The sequence below is a fragment of the Podarcis pityusensis genome (assembly GCF_964106645.2).
Source record: "Podarcis pityusensis genome assembly, chromosome: 16".
Taxonomy (NCBI): Eukaryota; Metazoa; Chordata; class Lepidosauria; order Squamata; family Lacertidae; genus Podarcis; species Podarcis pityusensis.
Genome location: NC_138041.1, coordinates 12098664 through 12110875, shown reverse-complemented (window position 1 = coordinate 12110875; position 12212 = coordinate 12098664). Strand labels below are relative to the sequence as shown.

At 48.2% G+C, this 12212-nt stretch overlaps 1 protein-coding gene across 2 annotated transcripts in view; it reads left to right on the top strand.

Moving 5' to 3' along the window:
• PLCB3 (phospholipase C beta 3) overlaps positions 1 to 12212 on the top strand; it is a 72227-nt gene that overhangs the window by 25889 nt on the left and 34126 nt on the right. For both annotated transcript variants that reach the window (XM_080985529.1, XM_080985528.1), the window contains exons 6-14: positions 1201 to 1254; positions 2802 to 2877; positions 3145 to 3245; positions 4917 to 5083; positions 6816 to 6962; positions 7439 to 7596; positions 9175 to 9257; positions 9388 to 9472; positions 10457 to 10640. In XM_080985529.1, coding sequence (XP_080841655.1) covers positions 1201 to 1254; positions 2802 to 2877; positions 3145 to 3245; positions 4917 to 5083; positions 6816 to 6962; positions 7439 to 7596; positions 9175 to 9257; positions 9388 to 9472; positions 10457 to 10640 — 1055 coding nt within the window. The remainder of the gene's footprint in view (positions 1 to 1200; positions 1255 to 2801; positions 2878 to 3144; positions 3246 to 4916; positions 5084 to 6815; positions 6963 to 7438; positions 7597 to 9174; positions 9258 to 9387; positions 9473 to 10456; positions 10641 to 12212) is intronic.

The window sequence follows — 12212 nt, the reverse complement described above, 5'->3', positions numbered from 1 at the left end:
AATACTGAGCTTAGATAGACCAGTGATTTGACTTGGTATGAGGCAGCTTCCCATATCCCTCTGGATTTGTGTCCTCTGGGGCTGTTGGTCTTTGTGGTTTCTTTGCTGGCTTCTTGTTGGTGGCTCAGGCCGAAGTATAGGATGTTCTACCTATTTACCTGTAAGGTATGTGTTGTGAACTTTCAGCCCTCCAGATAGTGCTGAACTACAGTGGTGCCTCGCAAGACGAAATTAATCCGTTCCGCGAGTCTCTTCGTCTAGCGGTTTTTTCGTCTTGCAAAGCAACCCTATTAGCGGTTTAGCGGCTATTAAAGGCTTAGCGGCTTAGCGGCTAAAAGGCTATTAGCGGCTTAGCGGCTTAGAAAAGGGGGGGGAAGCAAAAAAAAATCTCAGGACTCGCAAGACATTTTCGTCTTGCGAAGCAAGCCCATAGGGAAATTCGTCCTGCGAAGCGCATCGAAAAACGGAAAACCCTTTCGTCTAGCGGGTTTTTCGTCTTGCAAGGCATTCGTCTTGCGAGGCACCACTGTACTATATCTCTCACCATCCCTGGCTGTTGACCATGCTTGCTGGGGTGGATGGGGGTTGTATTTTGGTAACATCTGGAGGCCAACTATCTTCCGCGCCTGTTGTAAGGGCTGGTGGGGCTCCGTTGCTTGAAAGGGGACAGTCATAAGGAATTAAAATATCTTATCGCAGTTGTGGGAGGGACACAATGATCCTTTGTTCTCTCGACTGAGCTGGACAGTCCTGTCCATGCTGCCTTGCATAGGTTAGTAGGTAAAGAAAGGTAAAGGGACCCCTGACCATTAGGTCCAGTTGTGACAGACTCTGGGGTTGCGGCGCTCATCTTGCTTTATTGACCGAGGGAGCCGGCGTACAGCTTCTGGGTCATGTGGCCAGCATGACTAAGCCGCTTCTGGCGAATGAGAGCAGCGCACGGAAACGCCGTTTACCTTCCCGCCAGAGCGGTACCTATTTATCTACTTGCACTTTGACGTGCTTTCGAACTGCTAGGTCGGCAGGAGCAGGGACTGAGCAACGGGAGCTCACCCTGTCGCGGGGATTCGAACCGCCGACCTTCTGATCAGCAAGTCCTAGGCTCTGTGGTTTAACCCACAGCGCCACCCGCATCCCTAGGTTAGTAGGAGGGAAGGCAAATTTGTGCCATACAGCTGACTCTCAGTTATAACCTCACAGGTACACTCGGCTCAAGATCCAGGTCAATCAGGATGCAAGGATCCCTGTCAAAAAGTAAGGTTATATTTTCACCCACAAAACCGCTGTGCTTGCTTTATCCCCACCTCCCTCTTCTGTCCTGAGGCCCACGTTCTGTGTGGTGCCCCTGATGAAGGTTCGGCTTCTAGGGTCTGTTGCTCAGAGAGAGGTGTCACTCCAAAGAGAGATTATTTCTATTTATAGCCACCCTTCAACTCCCAGTGGCGTTGCAAACAGCGATGTCAGAGAATTCCAGTGGAAATGGGAGCAGAAGTTGCAGGTGTCCCCTTATGTGTCCCATGTCTGGAATGGAAATCAAATTGGCGATTATGATCCGTATTCGCCATTTCTGCTTTCAGTCTGTAAATGATACGTAATTGATTTCGTTCTCGCCATCCTCATCCCCCCCGATTTGCATTGCATTTCCTTTGTGTTGCAATGAATAAGGTGGAATACTGTAATGACAACAATAATTTAATTATGTAATTAATTATGTAATTACATAATCACATAATTAATTATGTAAATTGCGTAATTTTGCCACAGCAGTCGGCAAGACAAATAATGTAGCTTGTAGAGGAAGTGAACTGCAGCAGAACGGAAACATCCAACAAATGTAGGATGGAACTGAAAATGGTGCCTTCTTACATCCCTAATCGCAAGGGCAGCTGCCCCTCCTGAAGATTTACCAGTTTGAAACAGTGCCCAGCGGTGTGTGGTTGGGCAGGGTTTACTTTTGGAGACCCGCTGAGGGGCTGGCACTCCAGATGGCTCCTTGAAGCAGCTGTCTGACTCTCTAGTGGGTGCCCCAGCAGGAAGGCCCGCTTCCTTGCGAATAACAGCTGCTTTCGCTCTTTGCATGCTCAGTCTGCGAAATACACAGAGGGAAACTGGAGAGTACACACCAGTAGGCCACAACCTGATAAGGAAATTCTCCACCTCATGCCCATCAGCTCCATTGAAGCTTATTTTCATTCCCCCTGCCCTTGGGCCCCAGGTGGCCTTTGACCTGTACAGTGGTACCTCGGGTTACAGACGCTACAGGTTACAGACTCCACTAACCCAGAAGTAGTACCTCGGGTTAAGAACTTTGCTTCAGGATGAGAACAGAAATCGCGCTGCGGTGGTAGTGGGAGGCCCCATTAACTAAAGTGGTACCTCAGGTTAAGAACAGTTTCAGGTTAATAACGGGCCTCCAGAACAAATTAAGTTCTTAACCTGAGGTACCACTGTATCTGTTTGAATGCCGCAGTCAGGATGCCTTTTGCTTCTCTCTCTCTTTTAAAAAAAGCTTAGCTCCAGGATAGTCAACATGGTACACTCCACAAATGGTTGGACTCCAAGCCCCAGCAGCTCCAGCCAGCATGTCCAGCGGCTGGGGATGATGGGACATGTAGTCCAACAACATCTGGAAGGCACTGCCTTGGCTACCCTTCCTTTTGTATTGAGTACGTTCTTCTCCCTTTTTTGGCCTATTTCTGTTTTGCTGGTTTCTGTTTTGTTGGTCTCCTTCCGACATGTCTGGCTTGTTGCTTCCACCTCTGCAAGTCTGATAAAGAGCTTCCCATTTCCCTCCTTTGTAGCATCCTGAAAATGTTCTCAGCTGACAAAAAGAGGGTGGAGACGGCCCTGGAGTCCTGCGGTCTTAATTTTAACAGGGTATGTCTTTATTTAAAAAATGTAATGATTTCTTGCCTGCTGCTCACCTTCTCCTCCCTTTCCCAGCATTCCTCATCCCTCTCTCCTGGATCTTGGTCTTGCTGCCACAAAGCCAGCCTACCTCCCTGACTCTATTCTTATCTCTGATTTCTTCCTTCTCTTCTTTCTCCTCTTCCCTGACCCTCACCTGCCCTCCCCAGAACTGTAGTGTTTTCTCTGGGGTACACTGTCTTTCTTTTATTTATTTATTCCTCTCCGGCTCCCTAGAGCGAATCTATCAAACCTGAAGAGTTCACCCTGGAGATCTTTGAACGCTTCCTGAACAAGCTTTGTCTTCGCCCAGACATAGACAAGATCTTGCTGGAAATGTGAGTAAAAGGAGAGTCGGGGGTGGGGGTGGGGGGACAGACGGTGGTGTGGAAGGACAGGATATCTGAAGCGAGGAAACGGACTTGGTCTGTTGTTTTGAAGATTACTGTGGAAAAGAGTACAGCGTGTCTTTGTATTTCCTCTGTTTGATAACAGATTATGCAAATGTTAGCAAAAACAGTTACACAAAACCCAATATAATCCTGATTAAACAAGATGCCATTCCGAATAAGCAATGTTCATGTTAGTGTTCTGTGGGGCCTCTCCAAGTGTCCTTTTCATTGTGTGTTGATGATAATTCGTGATAATGGGATCAGAGTGGTTATATGCAATCCCACTTTCAGTACCGTTTGTGCCTGTTTGTACTGTTTCAGGGCGGACACACTGCTTCGTTTCCAATCCCTTAACTTCCTACTGAGATCCTGTAACTTTATACACTCTGCAGACATTCTGGGGGGAGGTTTCACCCTGCTTTCGTTGCGCTATAATGCAAGAGTGTCGTTCCAGATGGGAAGCACCACAGAAGGACTAATAAAAGGGAATGACGTGTGGACAGTCCAGTATAAATCCAACACAAACACAGTGGCGTAGCGTGGGGGGTGCAGGGGGGGCCGGCCGCACCGGGCGCAACATCTGGGGGGGGCACGCTCGCACTCGCAGCTCTCTGCCCCTACCTGGCTCACTCACTCTCTCTCATTGCAGTGCTGGCTGTGCGAATCTGATCCAAGCCGCTGGGTCGCTGCCCACTGTGGAGGGGGTGGGTGCCAGGCGTGCGGTGCGGAGAGAGAGCGAGGGACTATCTGGGGGAGGGACAGTGCAGCGGCCGCCCAGCGCAGCGCTGAGTGCGGGAGAGAACCACACCAGACCAGACCAGGCAGCAGCAAGAAGAAGCTGGCAGCGGCGGCAGGTTAGGGGTTAGGGGGCGCAAATTACTTGCCCCGGGTTAGGGGGCGCAAATTACTTGCCTTGCCCTGGGTGCTGACAACCCACGCTACGCCGCTGCACAAACATACTGTTGTTGCGTCAATGACATGCTGCAGAATGCACTCACAAAAAAGCACCAGTCTGGAGGTGCTATATATTGGGGCAAGGGGAGACATGAGCCCCTGCTCATGTAGGGCTACTACAATGCCCAACTTTCATGACTGTTGGTTGTGCTGGCTGTGACTGATGGGAGCTGTGGCCTTTGTGATGTTTTTGGACCACAGATCCCCATTTCTCCTCTAGACCACTTTCCTTCAACTTTGGGTTCCCAGATGGTTTGGGGCTGCAAATCCCATCGTCTCTGATCATTGGCTGAGGTAGCTATGGATGATGGGAGTTGTAGTCCAACAGCATCTGCGGACCCAAGGTTGAAGAACACTGCTCTAGGTAGTTCTGGGTTGGTAGTTCTTGGTGCCCTTTCAGTGTGGCCAGCATTCCTGACCTGATGTTGTCCTGTCTGACCATTTTATTCCAGTAACAAGCAAACGTCCTGTTTTCTGCACAAACGGTTTGGCTTGCGTTTTTGAAGTCTCTCAGGTGACTACATGAATTGGCTTGGACAATAACAAATTGTTCTGTTCTGTTAATTCTAAGGGGCGGGGGTGCCTCCTTTATCAGTTGCAAATTTTGGAACCGGCCAAAGCGCCATTGTTCTGCCTTCCCTCTGATTGTTCCTTTGCAAACAGCGGAGCCAAGGGGAAGCCTTACCTCAGTCTGGACCAGCTGATGGACTTTATCAACCAGAAGCAAAGAGACCCCCGTCTCAACGAGATCCTCTACCCGCCACTGACTCGGGAGCAGGTGCGCCAGCTAATCAACAAGTATGAGCCCAACCAACAGTTCCAGCAGCGTGGTGAGCCCCCCCCCCCCGCCCTCTCCAGAATTTGGGCTGGGAGATGCAGGTGGTGGTGGTGGTGATGATGGAGAAATACAGAGCGGGTGGAGGCAGTGGCAGATGTTTTTAAAATGTGCTGCGCAATTTTTTTGTTTTTTGGACTGGGCGGGAGGTATTGTTTTGTACTATATTGTAGGGTTGTTACTGTTTTTTGGTTTCATTTGTCTGTGGGTGTGCTTGTGTAAATAGATATAAAGTGGGGGGTGTATACCTATTGTGTGTATGTGTGGGTGGGTGTTTATGTCTGTTATTGTGTGGGTGGGTGTGCATGTATTATAGAGTGTATGTATCTACCTATATACATGCAATATATGGCTGTTGCATGCTATGGTTTGCAGCAGCCATGCCAAAGACCTCATACCTCAAGGTACCGCCTCTCCCCATATAAACTGACCTGGACACTGAGGTCCTCCTCTGAGGCCCTTCCTCGTGTGCCTCCTCTACAAGAGATCCATAGGGTGGCAGCATGAGAACTTTTCTGTAGTGGCTCCCCATTTCTGGAATGTTCTCCCCAGGGAGGTTCAGCTGGAGCCCTCATTATACACCTTTAGGCACCAGACTAAACGTTCCTCTTCAACCGGGCCTTTGGCTGATTAATATTCTAGAACCTTTTAAATGTGTTTGTGGGATTTGCTGGGGGGGGGGTGTTATTCTTTCATTTAGTTTTCATTTTAACTATTTATTTTGTGCTTTTATCCTGTATTTTTATCTCGTGAACCGCTCTGAGTTGAAGGGCGGTATATAAAGATAATAAATAATAATGGCAAGAAATAAATCCCAGTATAATGGCAGGCAAGCGAGCAAGCAAGCAGTGTGGGTGGCAGACAGCCCAGGCAAGCTGTTTAAGAGAAGGGAGAAGGTGCTTAATGTTTGATGTTCTATTGTGTTTCTGTATATGTTGGAAGCCGCCCAGAGTGGCTGGGGCGACCCAGTCAGATGGGTGGGGTGCAAATAATAAATTTATTGTTATTATTATTATTAGAGCCGTTTGGCAGACTGCTCTGTGAAGAGCCTCCCCCCTCCTTTAAAAGGGGCTGCGGCATAAATAGAAATACTTGCAAATACCAGATTGGCTTAGGATTTAAATATGTGATGTTATAGAATAATATGTTTAAATTTAAAATGAAAAGAAAGAAAGAAAGTCGTTAATTGATTAAGTAAATTTTATGAGAAATTTGTTGTGGAAAACTTGTTACAATGATATGCATTGAAATTCAGCCAGGGGGATTCGAGGAAGTCACGTAACAATGTTATTAAGAGTGGAATAATTACAGTTAGGATTTATGTTTGTTTGTTTGTTTATAAATTTTGGAAAATAAAAAAAAATTTTTTTAAAAAAATATGCATAGAAAGAAGACAAAAAAAGGGGCTGCAGCAAACTGAGGGGAGTGGAGATGGACTTGGGGGTTAGGCAAAGGGGTGAATGAGGTGCAAAGAGGGGGCAGTTTGGTTAGGTGTGGGGAAAGGAGGGTTGGCAAAGGGCTTGGTGGGTAGTGGGGCTTGGTGAGAGGAGTGACCAGGGGGAGCAAACACTAGTCGTGTGTGTGTGTGTGTGTGTGTGTGTGTGTAGATGTATTAAATAAAAGTGGGGCACAGATAAACACAGTCCTTCCCCCACTTATTTCAGCGTGCCTCTTCTCTTGCCTACATCTATAAACCTGCTTTTCTTTCCCCGTCTGTCCTTCCGCAGACCAGATGTCAATGGAAGGGTTTGGCCGCTACCTGGGGGGAGAAGAGAACACCATTGTGCCCCCCGAAAAGCTGGATTTAAGTGATGACATGACCCAGCCGTTAAGCAGCTACTTTATTAACTCTTCACATAATACCTACCTCACAGGTACGTGCACCGAACAGAGACAGGTGCCCTGAATGTGGGTGCCTGCCGCCTGTGCTACTCCCAAAGTCTTCTGGGAGCTGTAGTTTGTTAAGGGAGCCAAGAGTTGTCAGGAGACCCTCTGTTCTCCCCCCAGCGCTACAGTTCTCAGAGTCGTCTCACAGTCAGTCCCAGGGAACTCTGGGAGGTGTAGGAAAATAGGGGTTGAGAAAGATGATTGCCCTTTTTTGTGGCAGAGCAATTCTTCCGCATTATATCCTGAGGTGAAATTGTTTTGTGAGAGGCCGGCTGTGCAGAGAATGCATCCCTGTTGGAGATCAAGTGTCTTCCTCTGTGCTCAGAGTTACTGGCCTTCTTTATTTCACGTTTTATTTTGCCTCTTCTAAGGATTTGAGGTCTGGTATCGTTGCTTGGTTGTCTCTCCTCTCCCCAGGCATCTAACATTTCCCCATCATCTTCTCTCTCTCCTTTCAAAAAAGCTGGGCAGCTGACAGGCAATTCCTCAGTGGAGATGTACCGGCAGGTGTTGCTGAGTGGCTGCCGTTGCATTGAGCTGGACTGCTGGAAGGGACGCCCCCAAGACGAGGAGCCCTTCATCACACACGGATTCACCATGACGACCGAAATCCCTTTCAAGGTAACTGGCACCCAGCCCGGTTGGCTGTTTGCAAGAGTCCCCAAGGCCAGCACAGGGGTGCCCACCCTCCTACCTGTGTTTGCCATTTCCAGTTTTTCAGCATGTGATCAGTGGCGGTCTACTTGGCCTGTTGTACCCCTTCCAAGTTAGCAGGGGTCCCATTGAGGGTGGGGACGCTGAGAGACTCCTGAAATCGATACCTGAAATGGTACCTCGGGTTACATATGCTTCAGGTTACATACGCTTCAGGTTACAGACTCCACTAACCCAGAAATAGTACCTCTGCTTAAAAACTTTGCTTCAGGATGAGAACAGAAATCATTCTCCAGCAGCGCAGCAGCAGCAGCAGGAGGCCCCATTAGCTAAAGTGGTGCTTCAGGTTAAGAACAGTTTCAGGTTAAGAACAGACCTCCAGAACGAATTAAGTACTTAACCCGAGGTACCACTGTACTGTTCCTTGGCAGTGAAGGTGATGATATCCTTCCTTGCGCACAACTTATTTGGAAGGGGGTGTTTTCTCCTCATGCTTTAAACTGGGAGGAGGAAACATCCCAAATCTGTAGAAGGAGGGTCCTTTTTAAACAAGTCTGGGGAAACCGTTGGCCCTCCAGATGTTGCTGACCCACAACTCCCTTCAGGCATGGCCACCGATCATGCATGCTGAGCCTGATGGGAGTTGTAGTTCAGCAACATCTGGAGGGCCAACAGTTCCCCACACCTGTTCCTGAGGTAAGCTTGGAATATTATCTTAAAAGGCTTATTTGCAACGAATGAGACCGAGGTTGGCATAGCCAGGCGGAGATCTGGACTGCCTCTGATCATGGAAGCTCCAGTTATCCAACAAGGGTGAGAACTCAGAGGTCCAGTCCCTGCTTGATATCATTTTAGTCATGGAAGCAGAAACTGTGGCTCTCCCAGTTGCTGCTGTGGGACTCCAGCTCCCATCAGCTGCAGCCAGCATGACCCAATAGCCAGGAATGATGGGAGTTGTAGTCCATCAATGTGTTTAGAGGCTGCGAGGCTCCCCATCCATGTGTTCAGCCTTTTGTTCCAGGCCTGGGTATGGGAGCAGAATCCTCCTGAAACATGTCAGCACATTGATGGGGAACTTCCTCTTAAGTTTATTGTCCATTGTAGCACCCCCACACCCACCCCAAACTCTGCCACTGTAAGCAAATAAGTGCTCTTGACCTCTAAACCCAGTGGTGGGGAACTTCAGGCCTGGGGGCTCAATGTGCCCCCCAGGCCCTCAGTACTCTCCACATACCACACCCCCTCTCCTCAGGCCACATCCTTCACTGGCCTTGCTTCGCACCTCACTTTTTCTGCACTTTCTTGAACTCGAATGTGCCTCTTGCTTGTCAGAATGGAGGCTAGAGGGGCTTGTGTGTGCGTAGACACCAGCCTACTGTGGAAAAGTAAAATTTGCAAAGGTTGCTCTGCTCACTTTTGCCTCAGGCCCCTCCCACCACTGGCATGTGGCCCCCAGAAGGTTGCCCAGAAGGGAATGTAGCCCTCAGGCTGGAAAACATCCCCCACTTCTGCCTTAACCCCTTTCCTTGCCTCACTCTGTTACAGGAAGTCATAGAGGCCATTGCTGAAAGTGCCTTCAAGACTTCACCTTTCCCTGTTATCCTCTCATTTGAGAACCACGTTGACTCGTGAGTAGTTGCAGTGCCGCAGTGGCTTGTCTGAGACTGTCATCCTCGCCCCTCTCCTTCTTACAGCGCTGTATGATCAGAGAGGCCTGCGTGACTGATAACCTTTGTGTTTCTTGTTTTCCTTCCCCAGGGCAAAGCAGCAGGCGAAGATGGCAGAGTATTGCCGCAGCATATTTGGGGATGCTCTCCTTATTGACCCTTTGGATAAATATCCGGTGTGTTTTGGGAGCGAGATCAACCAAGGGAATGACATGTGGGCGGGTTGGTTGGGAGCGGTTGTGGTCCTTACTTAGGTTGTGTACAGATGACCACTTACTCCGGCTCCAGTTCGCTCGCACTGCTGGTTTCTGAAACCAAGTACGCCTGATGTTAGCCACAATCCACAGGTACCCTGTAGCTTCTTTTTGATGTGCTTTGCCTCAAACCAGCCTCCATCTGATTTGAAAACAGAAGTTGTGGTGAAGCTGAGGTGTGTACGGCTCAGGCAGCCATTGCACATGCTCAGTTGACAGCTTCAGTGAATTAGAGTTCAGCCTGGAGAAACAAATCAAGTAATGTGCATCTGGTGAATACATCCTCTTGGTGTGTCTTACTCAGAGTAGTCCCAAGGGCTGTATGCAGCACTCAGAGACGCTGGGTTTTGGGAAGGAGGTGTGAGGCTCTGACAGGGTCCTAGAGTCCTCCTGCCTCCTTCCCAAAGCCTAATTAGTGTTTTCCCAGCTTTGGGAAGCAGGTGAGAGAGCGTCAGGCCCCGGCCAGAGCTTCGCACCTTCTTCACAAAGCCCAGCACCTTGCTTACCTGACTTTGGGAAGGCAGTGTAAGGGCTGGGGTGTCAAATTTTGGCCTCACTCCCCGCTCGACAAGGTATTGTGCGGCCAGTTGGTTCCGTGTTGAAGTACTCTTGCAGCCCACATGGTAAGAAAAGTTGGGCTGCCCTGATCTAGTTCATTGTTGTCCACACTCACAAGCAGCACCGCTCCAGGATTTCAGATCAAGATCTTATTTGGAGCTGCCAAGTAGTGAACCTGTGGGCTTTTGCACGCAAAACAGCTCTGCCACTGAGCTACACCTCCTTCCCTTCTGTGAATAGATTTATCTTTTGAGGGCATCAGCACCCGTCTTGTCTCCTAGTCTGTGAAGATCTCCTGCTCTTGCTAACATCTTAACATCTTCCATTTCGCTCCCCCCCCCCCTGCAGCTTCAGCCTGGCGTAGCTTTGCCAAGTCCCCAGGAGTTGTTGGGCCGGATCCTGGTGAAAAATAAGAAGCGCCGTGTGCACGGCAAGGGATCTGAAGGCAGCATTCGGAAAAGGCTCCTGGAGCAGACACCCAGCTCCTACAGCGATTCATCCGGAGTGGGTGAGCCAGGCTCTCCTGCGCTAGGTATGCGTCTTAATGATTTGCAGAGCCATTTTTTCCCCTGGACAATAGGTGTGTGCATTTATTTATTTCCAATATTTATAGACCATTTTTTAACCGTAGACGGTCACAAGGCAGTTTTTCACCACAGTTAATAAAAGAACCCATCGGTCCAAAATGATACGGCATCTAGAACAAAACTCACGGGCTAAAAGACATCAGATCTAAGCACGTTCTTACTTGTAGTTGCATGCATGGAAGTTGCTTCACAAAGGGGATGCTGCATGCATTTTACTCGATGGGAGTAGAATTTGGTGATTAGCTGCGGAGGAGAAAGCGACAGAGTGCAATAGAGAGGCTAGAGGAGATAAAATGTGGAAATATTTCTCCATTACTTCATTGTTTATATTTTAACACACAAAATGGTAAATTACTGCCTCTGATTTTGCAAAAGACCCTTGTGTTCAGATGCAATTCTTAAGCATTTCGGGTCACTGGTTTGATAACAAAATAACTTATACCTGCTTTATTTTACTATGCACATTCTGTCTCAGTTGTGGGAATTTATTATATTGGATGTCATATCTGTACCAAGTATTGAAATTTTATTATTATAAAGGATTGCGATGTGTGTGTGGGGAGGAAGCTTAAGGTCCCATAAATAGGCATAATAATAATAATAATAATAATTTTATTTGTATCCCGCCCTCCCCAGCCAAAGCCGGGCTCAGAGTGGCTAACATCATATAAATAAGATGATATGCATAATACAAGCGATCAATCAATTAAGATACATCCCACAATTAATTCAAACAATTAAAATTAAAACTGGACAAGTGGCAATCTTCAGATTAAAATTGGAAGCGGTTAATACTCGCCAAGACCAACTGTTTCCACTGATATTATAAGGACCTAAGAGCAGGCTGGGGACCTCCTCTGTGCTTGTTCTTATATAACTTATTTAAATGCCTGCTGGAATACAAAGGTCTTTGTTGAGCACCTGAAGTTCAACAGGGAGAGAGGCCTGTCTGATCTCAGAATTGGGCCCACAATACGGAATGCATGGCTCTGGGAGGAAGCAAGCCATGCTTCTGAGCCATGGTGGTGGGGCCCATGAACAGAGACCACCCACCTGCAAAAACTCTGTGATTGGGCAGGGATGTGAGGAATTGGGAGCTCCCTTAAGGTATCCCTGCCCCAAGTTGTTAAGGACCTTGTACTGTAAATTCATACCGGAACCTTGAATATGGCACAGTGCCCAACGTTTAAGCACCGTGGTGATGTACTGGTTGTAGTCTGTCCCCACCTTTTCAGATGAGCATCTGTTTTCATCTGTAGCTGGCAAAAGATGTGTCCAGGCTTGCCTGAGCAGCTAACTCATTCTTCAACTAGAATCTATGATGTGTAAGCCGAAGCGACCGTTTTATCTTTCTTATTATTGTTACTGCTGTGCTTTTGGCTAGCCAGGGGAAGACAAAAGAGTTCTGCAACGTTATTACCCCACTGAGCACGAAGATAGCGGGTGGGGGGCTCAGAGTAGCTCAGTAGTGGAGTGTATGCTCTTCGTGTGCCAGGTTCAATCACTGGTATCCCCAT